Raw genomic sequence first — 21,918 nt, 5'->3', positions numbered from 1 at the left:
AGGAAAATGTATGCATTTATGTAGCCCCCAGCATTACTGGGATATCTTAAGGCCTAGTGCTCACAACTTAGTACCTTTTATTTATTCTATAGCAAATGTGATATCTGCTAAGAAGGTGGGGTGAGGGTATACAAACAAGACCATGACTCTTCTCTCCCTCTTCCCTAAAACTTGCCTCTTCGCATAATCTTCAGTGTGCCCTCCTGCAGAGCCGAAATCAGGCAGGACACAGACTCCTTTCTTCTCATCAAACTATAGAAATAGAACTCCTTCATTGCACCTCAAAGCTTCCTCCTCCCTTTTGCACCCCGGCCTCAGCTGAGTGTTCCTATTGCTTCCACATAAGAGTGCTTGCTGTTCTGGGAAAGGGGGTGGAAGGGCTGAGGATCCTGGAACCAGTTGAAACTGAGGTCATCTTCAGGAAAAGCATGCCTTCTTGGAGTTGAAAGATTCAGGCAAACAGTAAACCTCCCTCACAAGTAAACTTGGTTCTTCACTCATAGGAAATTGGGAAAGGTTGAAGCCTTATTTCCTCTCAAATTTATGTTTACAATTTGTGTTTATGGGGTCCACGTGAAAAGTGTTTTTGAACAGAGCATGCTGTTTCTCTTACCACCTCTTTCCATTAAGGAATGGCTAAAGATTATGGCCAAGTCCCACATGGCTTGGGAACTATGTCTTTTCCTGGGCCAAACACCTGTCTTTGCATTTCTGTAACTCCTACTCGAAACCTGTCCCAGTGCTCAAGAAATCACCTTGTTTGCCCTGCGTTCTCTAACACTCTAGAACAGCTAGCCTCACTGACCATCCCACTCTTCCCTCATCGATGCTGGAAACGTTTACTGGCAGTACGTTTCAGTCCTCTGAGATGCTATGTGAATGGACTGAAAGAGGGCCCTGCCCTTTGTACCAACCATGGTCCTAAGTTCTTTAGCCTTCCTTACCTGCAGCTCCTAAAGAGAATCTGGTTTCATTGCCCTGTTATGGCAAAACATTTGGCTAAATAAGGACTTGGAATCTTCCTTTGTTGCATGGCTTCCCAATCCATCCTCCCCATTCTGTGGCTTGCCATTCATCATTCTGTGAAGCTTTTCCTCTTCATTAAATTATAATCCAAACACCATGTAATGGTTATATTCTGTTGCTTCTTCTAACTCTAGGGACCAGCAGCACAAACACTGTTGGGGGGACAGTGAACAGCCAAGCTGCCCAAACTCAGCCTCCTGCCATGACCTCCAGCAGAAAGGGCACATTCACAGATGACCTGCACAAGTTGGTGGACAATTGGGCCCGAGATGCCATGAATCTTTCAGGCAGGAGAGGAAGCAAAGGACATATGAATTATGAGGTAAGTTTTCCTTTTTTTCCATTTTCCTAATCGATTAGTGTCACTAAGCACATCTGAGACCATGCTTAACATTTCAGGCTGTGATCTACTTTAGTAGCTCATTAATTTTAACACTTTTTTAAAATACGGTTTTATTGATTTCAGAGAGAAGGGAGAGAGAGATAGAAACATCAATGATGAGAGAGAATCATTGATCGGCTGCCTCCTGCACGCCCCCTACTGGGGATCGAGCCTGCAACCCTGGCATGTGCCCTGTCCGGGAATCAAACTGTGACCTAGTCCATGGGGTGACGCTCAACCACTGTATCAATCCAGCCAGGCAATTTTAATACTTTTAGAAAAACAAGACAAAAATCACCCAAGTACCCTTTTATTTTTCCTTCCCTGAATCCTTCACTCCCTATTGGTCAACTCAATTTTTTCTTCCCTTTCCTTTATTACCCTGAACTGCATGCCCGTCGTCATACACAAACAGACACACACACACCACCACTCAGTTCCAAACTGAATGGTTATTCTCACCTGTTAGGTAAGTGTAAAGAGCCAATAATTATTATTATGAAAGGGTTTATAAGAGTAGAACAGCCCCAGTTGTAAAATTGTATTTTTGTATTGCCCATTTCACACTCACGCATGTTATGCCTACACCACACTTTACAATGAGTTGTTTTGTTTTCAGGGCCCTGGAATGGCAAGGAAGTTCTCAGCACCTGGTCAGCTGTGCATCTCCATGACCTCAAACCTGGGTGGCCCTGCCCCCATCTCTGCAGCATCAGCTACCTCTCTAGGTCACTTCACCAAGTCTATGTGCCCCCCACAGCAGTACAGTTTTCCAGCTCCTCCCTTTGGCACTCAATGGAGTGGGACGGGTGGCCCTGCACCACAGCCACTTGGGCAGTTCCAGCCTGTGGGGACTGCCTCCTTACAGAATTTCAACATCAGCAATTTGCAGAAATCCATCAGCAACCCCCCAGGTTCCAACCTGCGGACCACTTAGACCTAGAGACATTAACTGAGTAGATTTGGGGACAGGAAAGAGTGCTGAGTGATTGGGGGTGGAGGGGTTAGTAGCCTATATACTAACTACTAGTGCTGCATTTAACTGATTATTTCTTGCCAGAAAGGAATGTTTTTAATACTGCTTAGAGCCCTCAAAATGGAGAGTCTTCCTCCCCTTCACCATTAATTGGAGTGGGACAAGAAGGAAAGAGCAGCTTTCTTGTGGTGGGGTAGCTTCAACTTGTGCTTTCCTGTTTACCTGTACCCAACAGTGAGGGCTAGGAAAGAGAAGGGCTTTTATCAGGAAGCTATTAGAGTGCTCAAGGGAAAACCAAACCCCACCTGTATTTTTAAGTGGGTGTAGCTCTTAATTTTGGTACCTACCCCAAGTCCCTCATTCCCTCAAGAATCTAAGCCACAAGACAAAAGTATTGGGTTCTTTCTTACCCTGTTCCTCCACCCACCCCCACTCTTCCCCACCCCCTTTTTTTCTCTCTCTCTCTTTAGAACCCAGTGAAAAACACCAGAAGACTGAAGTTTCAACCCTTTCTTATGATAGGTCATTAGTGCTTTAAGCAGATGATATTAGCAGCTTTGACTGCAGCATTAGTAATTAGGAAAAAAACGTTCCCTGCGGACATGTAACTTTGCCATCAGTTTTGATGTGGAAACACTGTGATATATAAATGTTGTTGGACAACAGTAGTTTTAAGATGAAAATATGAAAGGTTTAAAAGGTTGAAAAAAAAGCTAGCTCTGTCCTTTACTTATTGAGACACTTTAACGTTTTCCTTTGTATTTCCATTGTATTAGATAAATAAATGTGAATGTAAAATTGTATAAATTACTTACTTGAATACTTCTGTTCTCCCAGTATTGCTTGCTGGATATTTTAGTGCCTTGGACTTCTATTGCTTTTGCCATTAGCGTCAACTTCTCATCAGACCCCAGATCAGCAAAGGGCATGTGGGAGGAAATCTAAGGCCCAGGTGACCCCAGCAGTGGGTTATGCCAAAGGGAAATTGAGAGTGTTCTTAAGTCACTTAACAATTTTGTCTAGAGCAGGTGTGAGATGAGCAGGTTGAGAAATTAAGTTGACATCAGTGCTTGAAAGCAGAAAGTTCTGTTTCAGGAGTAGTGAGGAGGGGTGCTGTAATAAAATTGGGCAATTTAAAAGATTAAAGGAGGCGTGGGACAAGTGAAAGAAAAAGACTAAGGTATGGGAGAACAAACTTGTTTGAAGTAATGTGATGCCTGGCCATAGCCTTACTCATTGAGCTGGGCTTGAACAGACCTAGAAGAAATGGCTGAACATGGGAAGCGAGAGGGGGTTAGTTTTGAAGTTGGAAAACGTGATAGTGAGAAGTGTCACAAATGGAGAAAGTTGCTCTAAAAAAAACTGTTTGGATTGCTTTCCTCTTGTTGCAAATGTACCAGGCATTTCTCAGCTTGGGGTATTGTATTTTTGTGGAAAGTGGAACCACATCTGAAGTAAGCATTATAGGAAAGAATCATATTCTTCCTGTTCTTCTCCTATGTCCAAATGGTTGCAGGATCATAATCTGTTGTGCCACCTTTATTTCTGCAATTGCAACTGATATTCTCACATTTCATTTTAACAAATATTCTCCTTAAGTAATAACTGCAACCAACCAGTGTTATTTAGTGCTATGCCTAGTTATAATGGGCAGTTCTATTATTTTCAGAGCTTTCAGGAAATACTCTCCTAATTGGCTAACTGGGGGTCTCTATTATCTCTGAAGATGGGGAAAAAGTTAGGACTCTTAATTTTTTGGGTGCTTCTTGTCTTGACTCTTGAGTTGGGAAATTGACATATTTCCAACCTCTTACCCACCTCAACGGCACATCCCAGGAATCACCACAATAGGAAGAGCCTATTTGGCTCTCCTATCCTGTTGTCCCTTCGTGGGCCCTGTTTCTTTACATTAGCCTAGGCCCCAATGATGCAAATGAAAGCTGAAGGTTTTAGGAAGGTAGAAATGAAAAGGGCAGAGGTTCCAAGCCCTCCTTCAAAATTGTTTACTTATTCTCTGCTTATAATTCTTGGGGAGATGGTAAGAGTAAGGAATAGAACAAAGAAGGTGGCCAAATTAACGAGAAATGGACCACCTAAGACAAATGAAACAATACTTTTTACTAGAGAAACAAGCAAGCCAAATGCAGCACATTGTTTGTTATTTTGGTTCAATAATTTTGGGATCTCTTCATTCACAAAAAAGAACTGGTTTTATTTACTGTTGATTTTTTTTTCCTTCCTGTGGATGAAATAACTGAAGCCTAGAGGAATGAACTAGCTACTGAAATGTTTAAATTATTTTTGTGTTAATAGTACACTTTGAGTATCTTTTTCCACATTAAAAAATCTTTCTGAATTATAAATGTTTTCCTTACATTATTTAACAATGTATACTGTTTTAAAAAAAATGAATAAACAATTCAAACCTTGGGTTTCTCCGCAGCCGTTAATTGTACATTTTGCACTAACTCTGGGTGTTGCGCTTCTTGTAAGATTGCGCTTTGTGCTTCAGTTTGTAACCTTTGTAGACTTATTTAATGAAACCATTCAAATAAACCAAACTTGCTTTTGATGAGTTGTGGGGTTTCATTCCCAACCAATTCATTTTTCATGATTTCATTAGCTGTTTTGTGTGCAATTTATAACTGGATTCCTAACTTTAGTGGCAGTTCTGACCTGAACTATGGTTATGCTGCAGACAAAGATGATATTCTGAAGATGATAAGAATATCAAAATCAAAAGATGGCTATATAACCAAATCTGCACAATAGGTGAGATAAAAGAGAAATCAGCCCTAGCCGGTTTTGCTCAGTGGATAGAGTATTGGCCTGTGGACTGAAGGGTCCCGGGTTTGATTCCGCTCAAAGGCACATACCTCAGTTGCAGGCTTTTTTTCTGGCCTGGGCCCTGGTCAGGGCTTGTGCAGGAGGCAACCAATTGATGTGTTTCTCTCACATCAATATTTCTCTTCTTTCCCTCTCTCTTCCACTCTCGTTAAAAATCAATGGAAAATTATCCTCAGGTAAGGATTTAAAAAAAGAGAGAAATTAGGGTAAGCCACTGCCTCTTCATCTTCCCAAGAAATAGAAATGGATTACTGCCTTCTGTTCTTTAAGAGTTCCTTGCCTCAGGTTCCCAGCTTCCCACAAATGAATGTTATTCAAAAAAATAAAAGCCACTGCTTCAAGATTAGATTAAAAGGTACAGCCCAAAAATGCACCTTAAAAAGTAGACTTGCAAACTCATTATTTGAGGGAAAGAATTATGAAACATCTACAAAGCATGATGGAAAAACAATTTATTGTTAAGATGGGTTTATCACACATCTGAATGGGGAACTATATACAGCAACTTACATTTTCTATTTTGTTACCAAATAATGGATTTATTTTGTGTTCTTGAAATTCCTTTTCTTTGGCTTTACATCATTGTCCCCCTAATTAAATGAGAGATTAACATGGATGAAGATCAGCCTGGACTCTGATGCACAGGAGTCAAACACCACTCCCAATTTGTTCCAAGCGTGACGTACAGTCCTTGTGTGGGCAACATTGGAACTTGGTGCCCTGAAGTGAAAGGCAGACACCCAGTAATGTAGGTCGTTGTTAAAAGTTGGTGCTTGGTAGTATGGCTTATGTTACTTTCAGCCACTGGTGATGCCTAAAATTTCTGTATTAATATAATAAGAATAAATAATGAGCATCAAGAGCCCAAGAAAAGGTATTTAATCTACCCAAAGCCTACTCAATGTGCAACAAGCTTTTCTTTTTCTTTTTTTCAGGTTTTAAAACTTTTTATTTGCATATTTAAAAAATTGTGCATTCCAATAATTAAAATCATTTGAACAAAAAAAAAAAATGGCACTCTGATTAAACTGCATTTTACAGCCCGCAGGACCCCTTGGACCAGCTTGGTTTAACTCTAGATTTCACCTTCGTCCCACCCAGCTCGTTCCTTCACCAAAATGCAAGTTGTCCCCCTTCCCCGCCAGCCAGCCAGGCAGGTGGGAGCGGCAGGTGCGGCCTTCGTTGTCAGTAGTTCTGATGTGAAAAGGGGCAGCACAGTCACTTAAACTGATCCCACCTCTTTGCATCTTACAAAGTTAAACAGCTAAAAGAAGTAAAATAAGAAGGCAATGCTTGTGGAATGTACAGTGCATATTGGCGGCACGTGCCTCATTATGATTTGCCTGCTTGCTTCTCCTGTTCGTTTCTTTTGAAGGGAGTGGATTTTTCTCTTGTGTTTCTGTCTTCTTAAATTTCGACTTATCGAATTTCTCAATCTCAGCCATATCGGGTTTGTCAGACTTGGCTGCAGAGGACACTGAGCAAGGTGCACGAACGAGAGGTCCGATCTGCTCAGGGACCGCCGCCGTGTCGCAACAAGCTTTTTTAGAGTACTTGTTTTCCAGCTGCTCAGCTTTATCTGCAGTAGGCTCCAGTAGTCATATCCTCTGGAAAAGTTCAGAAGGAAGCCAAGTAAATCCTTGGAAATAAAGCTCATTCCCTAGGAATATAATGAACAATTTCATGGCCAAAAAGCAGTTTTCTAAAGTCCCTCTGTGAGAGTCTGGTGAGGTGACCTGAGCCTCTGTTAAGATGGATCCAATTTCCTTTTCTTCAACTCCTGGTTCTTCCTGTAGGAATCACAGTTTCCTATGCAAGAGAAAGCTGTTAAAATATAGCTGCCATGATTTTAAAATGAACTCACAGCTAGTAATTTCTGAATTAGTTAATGATCCTAATAAACTGAAAACCTAAGAATGAAAATTGTTATGAAGACATCCCTCTGTTAACTCTAGACCAGATTGTAAGTAATCATGGCGGGCCCACTTTTCATAGGAAAAGCTCCTAATGCAGTCATGCCTAAGCTTCCCACTAGGATTGCACAGCACAAGTTCTGGCTCTCAAACCAATTACCTTCTATTTTCTGCTATTCCTCTGTCATGATTCTACCCAACTTTTTTAAATGGAATGCTATTCCACCTTTAAAATTCATAGAACTAAACCCAGGTTCTCCAATATCTGTTTCTAAAACACTTTGCTACCTATTATGTGTTGGTTAACGTTGGGAGTTTGGAGGTGCGATTTTGCTTGTGGATTCTGGTGGCAAAGGCTTTGTGGGGTCCTGCTCCGGGTCACCATCTGGTTCTTCAGGACTGGTGTGGCGGCAGTCTGGTGTGATTCTGGTATAGACAAGGGCTTGACAGCACTGTCGCCTGCCTCTGGAACCATATCCCATATTTCAAAACTGTCTGCAAAGACAGAGATCACAGGAAAATGTAGTATCAACAAAGAAGGGAGTGTTCTCACATAAAGTACTAGAAAAGCAGGTCATAAGAAATCACATATCATGAGTGCCCATTGATAGTTTATAGATTCTCTCTCCCCAACTCCTAAAAGTACATTGAAACTTCTGTTAGGACAGTAAGGGAGCTAAATCTGTGCTACCGTCAGAACTGCTATCAATCCACTCTGGGTCCTCTTTCTCCTAAAACTTCATGGGGCTATAAAGCAGAAGGGATTTTTATACCTCTTTTTTTTTTTTAAATCCTCACCTGAGGATATTTTCCCCATTGATTTCCAGAGAGAGTGGAAAGGAGAGAGAGAAACATCTATGTGAGAGAGGTACATTGATTGGTTGCCTCCCATATGTGCCTCTACCAGAGCTGGGGAACCTGCAACTGTGGTATGTGCCATTGACCAGGAAGCGAACCCACGACCTTTCAGTCAGAGGACCGATGCTCCAACCACTAAGCCAAACCGGCCAGGGCTTTTATGCCTTTTTTAAAATGCATTTCTAACTACCCAAGGTATCCAGTACAGTAACTTACAAGCAATTCGTAGGTATTTCCTGATTAATACTTAGCATCCCTCTAGACAGCCATGGGCAAACTACGGCCCGCGGGCCGGATCCGGCCCGTTTGAAATGAATAAAACTAAAAAAAAAAAAAAGGACCGTACCCTTTTATGTAATGATGTTTACTTTGAATTTATATTAGTTCATACAAACACTCCATCCATGCTTTTGTTCCGGCCCTCCGGTCCAGTTTAAGAACCCATTGTGGCCCTCGAGTCAGAAAGTTTGCCCACCCCTGTAGCATATACTGACCTGCAGGAAAGTCTTTCTCGGTGATTGGTTCTGCACCATCAGCTTTGGGAGTGCTGTGGTTCAAAGGCGGCACCGGTGGCTCTGCTACACAGGAGAGACCGCAGAACTCAAGTGTGAGGGAGCAGCCTCAGAAGTGCAAAGCAGCCTAGAGTTACACTGGTTCATAGCACAGCCAATAGCAGAATTCAACACCCTGAGTCCCAGTCCCCCTGTAGATCTATATGAGGTTCAAAACAGCCTTTCCCCTACCCAATTGGGGAGGGAGAAACAGTTTATTTCTCCTTTAGGGACATAAATAGAAGGGTTATTAGAAGACATCTGGCCTAGTTTTTACTTTTTAAAGCTATAACTTTGTTCCAAGATATTCTTAAGTAGAGATTCAATATAGAGAAACCAATATAATCAATGACTCTGAATAGGGGTGGGGGAAAGGCCTGGAGGACTCTCCTCCACCCCTCGCCCTCAGGGACTCTACAATGGTTTGGAAGCTAAAGATCTAGAATAATTCTTAAGAACATCCAAGCACCGTAAGTTGATGTTTTTTCCCCCTCTACATTAATTTCAGCCTCAGCGCTGAGGGGAATATTAATGAAAGCAAGTCCTTTATAAACTTCATAATTCTTAGGGAGAAGCTAAGCAAAAATCCCATTGATCTGGGATTAGCCTTTCTGTTTCTACTCTCTGGGAAAGACTCCAAAAATAACTTCTATATACTACTCCCACTGAATCTGAACTCTGAAATAAACAAGGTCACAGATAAATAATTACCAGAAGCCCCCATTACCTTCAAATGCAAATCTTCCTTATATTCAAAGTCAGCTCAGAAAGGCTTTGTAATGCAGAGGCAGTCAAAGTAACGAGCAAAAAACCCTCTGTACCGAGAAACTTCTAGTTCAAGTTTCGGATTTTGTCAAGGCCCATTCCCCATCTCCCTCCCACCCCCGAAAGATTAGTGTCTTTAGAAATGGGGAAAATACACAGGATTTCACTCTTAATTGTTTTGTCTCATCTATCCTGTGTGTTACTGGAGCTCTGGTTTGGACTAACCATACTGTGCTGGCAGAGGATCAGAGTCCTCAGACCACAAGCCTTCCCTGGGGTACTGAGGACACCTCCCTGGGGCCTCTGCTCCCAGCCTTCTCACAAACCTGGATTCTTCTTTTCAATGGATGGAGCAGATAGCTGAACTCGCTGCTGTTTCTCCATTTGCTCCCGGAACTGCTGCTGCAGCTGTTTTTGCCGGAGCTTCCGCTGCAAAGTGGCATCACTCTCCGCAGCAGAGGACGCCAGGCTTCTGCATAGGGAGCAACAAGGTGGGAGTGAGTTCCTGAGTTACCTGAACAAACAATATACAATTCTGAGGGGCAAACAAACCAACTTGCTGGCTCTGAAGGTAAAAATGGAGATAACTTAGTCTGCATGAGAAGGCAGAAGAGAAAGGTAGGAACTTAGGTCCTGTACCTGGATCTGCTGTCCTTATCCCCCTGCATCATAATGTGGGGATCATCTGAGTGGCTTGGTCTGCAAGGAGAGGTTGCTTCCTGTGGTTTTGTGGGTCCCAGAGCCATGTTCTGTCGGCAGCTGCTGTATCTCGCTTGTTCCACAAATGGTTCAAAATCTTGTCTCTTTGCTTTAGTTAAATCCACTTCTAGAGGCAACTAATGAAGGAAGAAAAAGGGTAGATAACTTCCTCCAACTGCTCTTCCCCTTCCTTCCTTTCCCTGCCTTAAAGATCTACATTCCTAGAAAACAGCATGACAATCCTCTATCCATCATGACTTCTAGGTCCTGAGAAACTCAGACAAAAGATCTAACACTTCAAGTAATATTTTTAATTACATGAGGAGTAAACAATTTCATTTTCTACTTTATACTGGTCAGTATTAATGATTTTGATAAAAAGGAATCTTATTTTAGGTTTGATTTAGGGCAAATGGTCTGTAAAATCTAATTTGAATCTTTCCTTGGCAACTGAATCTGTCTGGTGCTGTCTACATTTTATCTCTCCCTTTTTTTTTTTTTTTTTAATAGAAAAGATCACACAGTCTTTGTGGAAGCCTATACCTTCTCTGCCCTTTCTGCCAGAACTATCCCCTGCAAACACAACATTCATCCCGGAAAAAGCCTTGGGTATGTCATGGCACCATTACGTGTCCTTCAAATAACAGGAAGAAAAAGCTTGAAAAACCAAAACTAGGGAATCGCCCAGTTGAGGTTTCTAGATCTGACCAAATGAGAGAAACAAACTGTGTATTTCATAGCACAGGGCAAACTGTTTTACTTCCTAGACATGAGCACTACAGAAACTCAGACTGTTCACTTTGGAAGAACTTCTCTCCCAATTCATAATATGGATACTGAAACAATAATTGAAAATGAGGGATTGAGTTGATAAAGATAACCTGAAAATGAAAATTACACTGAAATTTCTTATCTGCATGAGAAAGTAAATGAGTAGGTTAAAAAGAAATGACCTTATGCTACAACATGGGTTGAAGACATTATGCTAAGTAAAATAGCCAGTCACAAAAGGACAAGTACATATGATTCAATTTACATGGCACATAGAATCGTTAAAACCAGATAGACAAGAGAAGAAAAATGGCAGCTGAATAGGCAGAAGTGTCACACACCTCCTCCTGCAGCCAAGCCAGAAAAGCAACTAAATCAGAGAACATCCACCGGAATTAACAAATTAGACACAGTTGAGGAGACCATTTTCAACAAGGAAGGGCAGAGGACACCTAGAGAATGCAACTTTCCAGCCATAATCCAAGTGGAACCACTCACATACCCCATCAGTGAGTGGCGCAGTGCCTCCTGGCAGGCTCCCAGAACTCTGCAGTGAGCACTCACCGGAGTGACCTCCGGCACCAGGCCTCCTCACCAGCCCACCGGGACCCAGTATCCCAGGATCTGGCTCTAAGACCCTGCAGTGAGTACAAGCCAGGGAGAACCCTGGACCCCACCCCTACGCTGGGCCCCAGAACCATGCTGCCAGTCTGATCTAGAGCCATCCAGTGCCCGCTCCACCCCAAGCCCCAGGACCTGCTGCCAGGGCGACCAGGAGGAACCCAGTGCGTTCCCCACTCCGGGCCACAGGAGAGCTCTGACTGTGTAACCCAAAGCAACCCGCGCCTGCTCCACCCTGGGGCTACCCAGAGCAACACAGCACACACCTCACTCCGGGCCACAGGAAAGCGAGAACTGTGCGACCCAGAGCAACCAAGCATGCACCTCACTCAGGGCTACAGGAGAGCTGACTGTGCAACTCAAAGCAACCTGTGCCCCCTCCACCCCGGCCCCCGAGACAGTCCTGCTGGAGCTACCTGGAGCAACCCAGCACGTGCCTCACTCCGGGCCACAGGAAAGCGAGGACTGTATGACCCAGAGCAAACCACCCTCACTCCACACTGGGGAGGGGCTAACTAGAGCACCCCAGTGCATGCCTCACTCTGGGCCACAGGAAAGTGAGGAATGTGTGATCCAAAGAAACCCAGCACATGCCCCACTCCGAGCCACAGGAGAGCACTGCTGGAGCAAACCAGAGCAATCCAGTGTGCCCAGCCAGGGGCCACAGGACTGTGCGGCAAGTGCGCTGACAGAGGTATCTAGGGTGCCACCCTGCCACAGGTGCCGGGGCTGCAAAGTGAATTGCATGTCAGAGAGCGCTGGGTCCTTACAGGGAGTTGCACACCAGAGGAACTGTGCACGCGCTCCCACCACCCCGAGCATCTGAAGTGGATAACTGAGGGACCAGATCCATGGGAGAAAGGGATGCAACTCAGAGCACAGACAATAAAGGGGTGTGACTCAAGGCAGACCCAGCCTCTGGGCTGACAATTTCCAGACCATTGGCCTGATAGGGTCTTCAACCTCTCAAACCCCAAGCAGGGTGCCCAGGACCAGAAACAGACAGCAAAAATGGGGAAACAAAGAAACAATGCCCCAAGGGAAGAAAAAGAGAAATTGTCAGAAAAGGAACTAAGTCAGAGGTTCTCAACCTGTGGGTCGCAACCCCTTTGGGGGGTCGAACGACCCTTTCACAGGGGTCGCCTAAGACCATCGGAAAACATATATAATTACATATTGTTTTTGCGATTAATCACTACACTTTAATTATGTTCAATTTGTAACAATGAAAATACATCCTGCATATCAGATATTTACATTACGATTCATAACAGTAGCAAAATTACAGTTATGAAGTAGCAACAAAAATAATTTTATGGTTGGGGGTCACCAAAACATGAGGAACTGTATTAAAGGGTAGCGGCATTAGGAAGGGAGAACCACTGAACTAAATGAAATGGAGGCAAGCAATATGTCAGAGAAAGAATTCAGAGGCAGGGTCATAAGGTTCCTAAACTGGTTGGAAGAGAAAATCAACTTATGTAAGAATCAAGAGGAAATGGAAAATGATATAGCTGCAATAAAAAACACAATGGAACGTTTCAACAGTAGACTAGAAGAAGCACAGGATCAAATCAGTGAGTTAGAAGACAGGGTGGAAAACACACCCAATCTGAACAGCAATTGGAAAAAAAATTAAAAAGCAGGAGGAGAGCCTGAGGGATCTTTGGGACAACATGAAATGAAGGAGACGAAGTTGAGCAAGGAATAGAAAAACCTATTTGAAGAAATAATGACAGAAAACTCCACTGACTTGGGGGGGAAAAAATTCACACAAGCAGAGTCCCAAACAAGATGAACCCAAAAAGGCCCACACCAAGACATGTAATTACAATAGCAAATATTAATGACAAAGAAAGAATCTTAAGGGCTGTAAGAGAGAGACAGAAAGTTACCTACAAGGGATCTCCCATTAGACTATCAAATGATTTCTCATCAGAAACACATCGGGCCAGAAAGGAATAAAAAAGAGTATACAAAGTGATGCAAAGCAAGGGACTGAATCCAAGAATACTCTATCCAGCAAGGCTATCAATCAAACTTGAAGGTGAAATCAGGAGCTTCGTAGACAAAAAAGGCTGAAGGAGTTTATTATCACCAAGCCAGCAATGCAAGAAATGTTAAAGGGACTTTTGTAAAAAGAAGAAATAGAAAAGGAAGAAGGAACACAGGCATAAAGAATAAAAATGGCAATAAACCTATCCTATTAATGAAAGCCTATGTGGTTGAGACACCCACACACCATGATGCCCTCACACTAACAAGCAATCACCAGGAGGTTGCGTGTGCACCAGCGTGCACGGGTGGGCAGGGCTGCGTGCGTACATGGGTGGGCGAGAGCTTGACACTGCGTGCACAGTGCGGAGGTGGGTCCCATGGCTCCACGCGGTGAGGCCGGGGGTCCCGCGGCTCCATGCGGTACAGAGGTGGGTCCCGCAGCTCCGGCCTACCTCTTTGGGGCAATCCATGAAGGAGCTCTGGATGGGTGGGCGGGGCCTACCTCTTTGGGGTGATCGATTGTGGGGCTCCCACACTGTGAGAGGGCACAGGCCAGGCTGGGGAGCCCCTCCTCCCCCGTGCACGAATTTCATGCACCGGGCATCTAGTCAATAATAATTTTAAACATAAATGGATTAAAAGCTCCAATCAAAAGACATAGGGTAGCTGAATGGATAAGAAAACATGATCCATATATATACTGTCTACAAGAAACCCACCTCAGAACAAAAGACACACAAACTGAAAGTAAGGGATGGGAAAAAAATTTTCAGGCAAATAAAAATGAAAAAAAAAGCTTGGGTAGCAATATTTATATCTGACAAAATAGATCTCAAAGTGAAGGGCATAACAAGAGATAGGCCACTTCATAAAACTAAAGGGATCAATACAACAAGAGGATATAACTCTGGTAAACATATATGCACCCTAATCATGAGCACCCAAATACATAAAAACACTTCTAGAAGACATCAAGGGAGAGATCGACAGCAATACAGTCATAGTAGGGGACTATAATATCCCATTGACGTCACTGGATAAATAGTCTTGAAAAAAATCAACAAAGAAACAGCAATCCTAAATGACTCACTAAATCAGATGGAACTAATTAACATCTTTAGAACATTTCACCTGAAAGCAATGGAATATACATTCTTCTCAAGTGCACATGGGACATTTTCAAAAATAGACCACATATTAGGACACAGGCTAAGTCTCTTCAAATTCAAGAAGATAGAAATCATATCAAGCATCTTCTCAGATCACAATGGCATAAAATTAGAAATCAACTACAAAAACAGTAAAAAAAGAAAAAAAATCAAACACTTAGAGGCTAAACTGCATGCTATTAGACAATGATTGGGTTACCAAAGAGATCAAAAGAGAAATAAAAAGCATCCTGGAAACAAATGACAATGAAAGCACACCAATGCAAAATCTATGGGGCACAGTGAAAGCAGTCCTGAGAGGGAAGTTCATAGCTCTACAGGCCTACCTCAAAAAAACAAGAAAAAATGGTAATAAATTATCTAATCCTACAACTTCAAGAATTAGAAAAAGAGCAACAAAAAAAGCCCAGAGTAAGCAGAAGGAAGGAAATAATAAAGATCAGAGCAGAAATAAATGACATAGAGACCAAAAGGCAATACAAAAGATCGATAAAATCAAGAGCTGGTTCTTTGAAAAGATAAACAAGATTGGTGAACCTCTCGCCAGGCTCACCAAGAAACAGAGAAGACCCAAATAAACAAAATCAGAAATGAAATAGCTAAAGTAACAACTGACCCCACAGAAAATAATATGGATTGTAAAAAAATACTACAAACATCTCTACTCCAACAAACTAGACAATCTAGACGAAATGGACATATTCCTAGAAAAATACAATCTTCCAAAATTCAATCAGCAAGAATCAAAAAACCTAAATAGGCTGATAACTACAGATGAAATTGAAGCAGTGATCAAAAAATTTCCAGCAAACAAAAGCCTTGGTTCTGACGGTTTCAGAGAGGAGTATTACCAAACATTCAAAGAAGAACTAAAACCTATCCTCCTCAGACGATTTCAAAAAAATCAAGAGGAAGGCACACTTCAAGCTCTTTCTATGAAGCCAGCATTACCCTAATCTCAATCTGAAGACAGGTCATTTTAAATAATCTAAGCAGAGAAGCAAAAAGAAGAAAGAAATTAAGAGAAGTGAGGAGAGATAAGGGACTGATAGGACACTATCACACAATATATTTAAAGAGTCTCAGAAGAAGAGAAAGAATGGGGCAGAGAAATTATTTATGGTGTTAGGAAAACTGGACAGCAACATGTAACAGAATAAAACTGGACCAGTAGTAACAGCATACACAAAAATTAACTCAAAATAAAATACAGACTTGAATATAAGACCTGAAAACATAACATTCCTAGAAAAAAAATAGGCAATAAACTGTTTACCATTAGTCTTGGTAATGACTATTTAAATTTGACAACAAAAGTAAAGATAATTTACAAAAAGAGAAAAAATAAACAAGTAGTACTATATAAAACTAAAAAGCTTCTGCACAGCAAAGGAAATCATCAACAAAATGAAAACACAACCTACCAAATGGGAGAAAATGTTTGCAAATGATATACCTGACAAGGGGTTAATATCCAAAAAATCATAAAGAACTCATATAATGCAAAGCAAAAGAACAAACAATATAATGAAAAAAATGAGACGATATGAGCAGATATTCTTCCAAAGAAGACAAACAGGTGGCCAATAGGTACATAAGAAGGTGCTCAACATGACTAATCATCAGGAAAATACAAAACCACAATGAGGTATCATCACCTCACACTGTTAAAAATGGTATTATCAAGCCCAACCAGTGTGGCTCAGTGGTTGTGCATCTACCTATGAATCAGGTGATGGTTCGATTCCCTGTCAGGGCTGGATTGTGGGCTCGATCCCCAGTAGGGGGTATGCAGGAGGCAGCCGATCAATGATTCTTTCTCATCATTGATGTTTCTATCTCTCTCTCTCCCTTCCTTTCTCTGAAACCAATAAAAAAATCTGTTTTAAAAACAAAATTTTTTAAAATGGCTATTATCAAAAAGACAAGAGATAACAACTGTTCATAAGGATGTGGAGAAAGGGAAACCCTTGTTCTTGTACACCATTAGTGGGAAAGTAAATTGGTTCAGCTAATAGAAAAAGAGTATGGAGGTTCCTCAAAAAATCCTAATATATAAAAAGCCAGGGGCCCTCATGACCAAAACGACCAGATGGACTATGGAACAGCAGGTTGCGGGCGCAGAAGGCTTAGGTGGGCGGAAGAGGTGGACCCGGCGGAGGGAGGCCTGTACTCCCCACATGGCAGTGGCTGTGAGTGCTCCTGATGGCACGCAGGCGCTGCTTCAGGTTGGCCTGCAGGCTCCGCCTGGCACCGCTCACAGCCGCCGCCATGCTGTGGTATAAAACACATTGTGAAGTTAACAGAAGCACAGGCACTACCTCCATGCCACACCCCCACTTCCATCAGTCCTACCGACCCTGAGGCGCCCTCCCTGAGCTGTTTCCTGCAAGGCCTGTGGGAAGATCCCGCCCTCGGAGCGCGCCAGGCATTGTGGTGGGCAGCCGGCTCCCTGTGTGCCAAGGGCCTGGAAGCACCCCAGTGACAGAGGTAGCACAGGGCCCGGTGACGAGGCGGCTCGGTGGCGGCGGCCCCTGCGACTGATGGCGTGCTGGTTGTCTGTGAAGCACTCTCAGCCAGCCGCCTTCGCTCTCACCCTCACCCTCGCCCTCGCTGCGGTGCAGCCTCCTGGCCCAGAAGGTGCGGATCGAAAGGACAGCCACCACGGCGGGCCAGATGGATGTCCTCCTGGCCAAGCCACGCGGGTTTGCAGATCTGCGCAGGAGCAGGCCTCCAGTGCACGCATCCTCTCCCCTCCCCGCTTCCCTTGCGTGTGAATGTCCCACAGCGCGCTGTCACCCACGTGCACCCGCAACAGTCCCGGACCGCGGCGTGCACACGTTCCCCCGCCCCTCCACCGCACTTCCGTCAACCCTGGCGTGCCTACATCCCCCACACAATGTGTGCACATCCCCTCCATGCTCACGTCCTTTGGAGCGTGTCTGCGTGCTCAGGATGGGCGCCTGTGATATGACAGTGAGAGGGCGGAGTGGTGACACCCCGTTCCCGTGGAGGCCAGTGCGGCGACGAGATCGCCTCCATGGGGCTAATGCATGTGCTGAGGCGGGAGCAGGTGTGGACAGACACACCTGGTGGGCATGGGGCGGCCCTCGCTGAGGTGCCTTTGGTCAGCGTTTGAAGTCGGGAACCCAGAGAAGGCAAGGAGGCCCATCCTCTCAGTGAAACAGTGGGAGAGTCGGGGTGACTGCAGAGGAGGAATGTGCACTGGGGGTGCCGGCACCCATGAGTGAAGGCCGCCCTGACTAAGTCTCACTCGCTCGGGGCCTAGCGCGCTCCTGCCGGGCAACAGGTGACATGACGTGCTTTTCCGAGTTAATGAGAGAAAACATTGATTCTCCCACTGCCCGCGAAGGTGGAAAGCGGAGTGGGGAGATGCGAGGTTCCCTGTCTGGGGGTTCCAAACCCGCCATTGGTTCCTTTCACCGCTGACTAGAGATATACAGGGTGTCCCCCCAAAATGTATACACACTTTGAATACCTACTAATTCCAATGGTTTTAAGTATGAAAAGAAAGAAACAACAATGGAGCTGTCATCTGTTAAAATTGCAGTCGGACATCCCCCGAGGGGTCCCGGATTGGAGAGGGTGCAGGCCAGGCTGAGGGACCCTCTCCCCCCACCGTCGTGCATGAGTTTCATGCACCCGGCCTCTACTTAAAAATAATACCCCAGCTGGTTTGGCTCAGTGATTGGAGCGTCAGCCAACAACTGAAGGGTCACGGGTTCAATTATGGTCAAGGGCACGTACCTCAATTGCAGGCTCGATCCCTGGCCCCAGTTGGGGAACATGCTAGAGGCAACCAATCGATGTGTCTCTCACATTGATGTTTTTCTCTCTCTCTCTCTTTGTCTCTCCCTTTCACTCTCTCAATGTCTCTCCCTTCCACACTCTCTAAAAATCAATGGAAAAATATACTCGAGTGAGGATTCACAAAAAAAAGAAAAAAAAATACTAATTGGATTCCTTCAAATTGAAACAAAAGGATACTACTAGACAGCAACATGAAGCATATAATATAAAATTTCTCCAGTAAAGGTAAATACATGGGCAAAACCGTATTATTTTAATTTTGGTGAACAGAATTTATATGAAAAACATTAAAATATATAATGAATATAAAATATAATTTTAAAACCATTAAAACTTTTGTAACTATAAATCTATGTTAGTGGATATAAAATATATAAAATAAAATGCTATAACTTTAAGATTTTTTACATAATTACAATAGTAACACAAAGAAAATATCTGTAGAATATACACATATAAACAAGAGGAAATCTAATGTGACTAACAAAAATATTCAAGACACAAAGGAAGATAATAAGAGAAGGAAGGAGGGACAAAAAAGCAATAAGACATACAGAACACAATTAACCAAATGACAATAAGTCCTTCCCTATCAATAAAACTTTAAATGTAAATGGATTAACTTCCCTAATTTAAAAAAAAAGTGGCTGAATGGATAAATACAAAAAAACAAGATACAACTATATGCTTTCTCCAAGAGACTCACTTTATATCTAAGAACACAAATAGGCCTAAGGTGAAAGGATATAAAAAGATATCCATGTAAATGGAAACCAAAAGGGAGCAGGGGGACTATACTAATATCAGACATAAATAGACTTAAGTCAAAAACTGTTATAAGAGACAAAGGACATAATATAATGATAAAAGGATCAATTCACTAAGAAGATATAACAATTATAAGTATTTATATACTAGATAGCAGAGCTCCTAAATTTATAAAGCAAATTTTGACAGATTGTAAAAAAGAAATACATAGCAACACAATAACAGGAGACTCTGATACCCTAACTTTCAATAATGGATACAACAATCAGACATAAGATCAATAAGGCAATAGAGAATTTGAATGCTGTAAGAGCAAATTGGACCTAATAGACATATATAGACTACTCCATCCAACAATAAGATATGTACAGGGTGTCCCCAAAAATTGTATACACACTTTAACAGTTGATAGCTTAATTTTGAAAATAAAATATATTTTAATAAATACTGCCTTTATAATTATTCAAAGGGTGTGTATACATTTTTGGGGGGACACCCTGTATTTCCCAAGTATACACAGAACATTCTTCAGGATAAACCACATGTTAGGCTATAAAACAAGTCTTAAATTGAAGAAGACAGAAATGATACAAAGTATCTTTACCGATCACAATGAAATGAACTAGAAATCAATAGCAGAAGGAAAATGGAAAATCCACAAATATGTGGAAATAAAATAGCACACTCTTAAAATAACAATTGATCAAAGAATAAATCACAAGGGAAATTAGAAATTATCTTGAGAAAATGAAAATGAAAACACAACTTACCAAATCTTATGGTATACAGCAAAAGCAATGCTAACAGGGAAGTTTATAAGCTAGCAGAAGAAAGGAAATAAATACAGCTTAGAGCAGAGACACATGAAGTAGAGAACAGTAAGATAATAGAAAAAAAATCAACAAAATTAAGAGTTATTGTGAAAAGAGTAACAAAATTGAAAAGCCCTTAGCTAGTTTATCTAAGAAAAGATTATTTAATTAAAATCAGAAATGAAATAAAATACAACTGAAATCATCTATATAATAAAGAGCCAGGGTCATAACGACAGATGGCTTGACCAGACCAGAAGTCAGTGCTGGGTTGCCACGCAACCTAGCACTGACTGGGACCACTGCAGGTGCCCCAACCCAGCACTGACTGCCTAGGGGGCTGCAGATCAGGCCCGGAGAGAGGCCTGCAGAAAGAGAGGCAGGGTCTGATCCGTAGCCTCTGTGGCAGCTGTTGATCAGAACTTGCCTCTCTTTCTCTCCCAGCCTGGCCAACAGCCGAGCCTCCATTTCTCTCCAGGCTTCCACCGGGGCTGCTGATCAGCCCTGCCTTTCTGATGAGGCCCCGTTGATAGGCCCAGAGACGCTGACTGGCATTGAAAATGACCAATCAGAACCAAAATGGCTGGCAGAGGGCAGTTGGAGGCGAGATCAGGCCAGCAGGAGAGGGCAGTTAGGGGTGATCAGGCAGGCAGAGGCAGTTAGGGGTGATCAGGCCAGCAAGGGAGAGCAGTTAGGGCAAGATCAGGCTAGCAGGGGAGAGCTGTTGGGGGCAAGATCAGGCTGGCAGGGGATGGCAGTTGGGGGCGAGATCAGGCTGGCAAGGGAGGGCAGTTAGGGGTGATCAGACAAGCAGGCAGAGAGGTTAGGGGCAATCAGGCAGGCAGGCAGAGGGGTTAGGGGCAATCAGACAGGTGAGTGGTTAGGAGCCAGCGGTCCCAGATTGTGAGAGGGGTGTCTGACCGCCAATTTAGGCCCGATCTCCGGCAGTTGGACATCCCCTAAGGGGTCCCCGATTGGAGTGGGTGCAGGCTGGGCTAAGGGAACCCCCCGCTCTGTGCACAAATTTCGTGCACTCGGGCCTCTAGTAGAAATATAAAAACATATATGAGAATACTATAGACAATTGTACAGCAACAAATTAGATAATCTAAAAGAAAGAGATAAATTCCTAGAAGCACACAACCTAGCAAGACTGAATCATGAAGAAATAGAAAATGTGAATAGACCAGAAACTAGTAAAGAGATGAATTCATTAGTAAAAAACCTACCAATAAAAAGAGCCCAGGATTAGATGGCTTCACTGGAGAATTCTGCCAAACATTTTAAGAATTATTAACACAAATCCTCCACAACCTCCCAAAAAAACTGAAGAGGAAGGAACACTTCCAATCTCACACTATGAGGGCAGCATTACTCTGATATCAAAGCCAGGCAACAACATTAAAAAACAAACAAAAAACACTACATTATTCATCCCATCTGCAGTTTCACTTTCTAGTTTCAGCTGTCCACAGTCAATTGCAGAAAAAATGTGAATGAAAACTTCCAGAAAAAACAATTCATACATTTTAAATTGCATACCATTCTGAGTAGTATGATGAAATCTCACATTGTCCCACTCCATCCCAACTGGAACCTGAATCATCTCTTTGTTCAGCTATTATAGGCTACTCACCCATTAGTCACTTAGTAGCCAACTCAGTTATCAGATCAACTGTTGTGGTAGCACAGTGACTATATTCAAGTAACGCTGGTTTTTACTTAATGCCCCAAAGTGGAAGAGTAGTGATGCTGGCAATTTGGATATGCCAAAGAGAAGCCGAAAAGTGCTTCCATGAAGTAAAAAGGTAAAATTTCTCAACTTGGACTAATAAGGCATTTTATCATCTCATATTGTCACAAGAAGAAGGTGAATACAGTATAATCAGATATTTAATTATTAGGTACTAGAGGCCCAGTGCACAAAATTA

At 42.9% G+C, this 21,918-nt stretch overlaps 2 protein-coding genes across 4 annotated transcripts in view; one reads left to right on the top strand and one right to left on the bottom strand.

The window, feature by feature from the left end:
- Positions 1 to 4,959, top strand: part of WNK1 (WNK lysine deficient protein kinase 1) — a 142,422-nt gene extending 137,463 nt beyond the window's left edge. Inside the window, exons 27-28 of the mRNA XM_006092130.2 lie at positions 1,161 to 1,348; positions 2,028 to 4,959. Coding sequence (XP_006092192.1) covers positions 1,161 to 1,348; positions 2,028 to 2,345 — 506 coding nt within the window. The 3' untranslated portion in view covers positions 2,346 to 4,959. The remainder of the gene's footprint in view (positions 1 to 1,160; positions 1,349 to 2,027) is intronic.
- A 708-nt stretch (positions 4,960 to 5,667) lies between these two features.
- Positions 5,668 to 21,918, bottom strand: part of RAD52 (RAD52 homolog, DNA repair protein) — a 50,483-nt gene continuing 34,232 nt past the window's right edge. For all 3 annotated transcript variants that reach the window (XM_006092125.3, XM_023756717.1, XM_023756716.1), the window contains 5 exons: positions 9,958 to 10,154; positions 9,645 to 9,790; positions 8,497 to 8,580; positions 7,433 to 7,639; positions 5,668 to 7,040 (listed from right to left, as the gene is read on the bottom strand). In XM_006092125.3, the coding sequence (XP_006092187.1) occupies positions 6,979 to 7,040; positions 7,433 to 7,639; positions 8,497 to 8,580; positions 9,645 to 9,790; positions 9,958 to 10,154 (696 nt within the window). In that variant the 3' untranslated portion in view covers positions 5,668 to 6,978. The remainder of the gene's footprint in view (positions 7,041 to 7,432; positions 7,640 to 8,496; positions 8,581 to 9,644; positions 9,791 to 9,957; positions 10,155 to 21,918) is intronic.

The sequence above is a fragment of the Myotis lucifugus genome, unplaced genomic scaffold (assembly GCF_000147115.1).
Source record: "Myotis lucifugus unplaced genomic scaffold, Myoluc2.0 scaffold_98, whole genome shotgun sequence".
Lineage (NCBI taxonomy): Eukaryota > Metazoa > Chordata > Mammalia > Chiroptera > Vespertilionidae > Myotis > Myotis lucifugus.
This window is presented reverse-complemented; position numbering and strand designations above follow the sequence as displayed.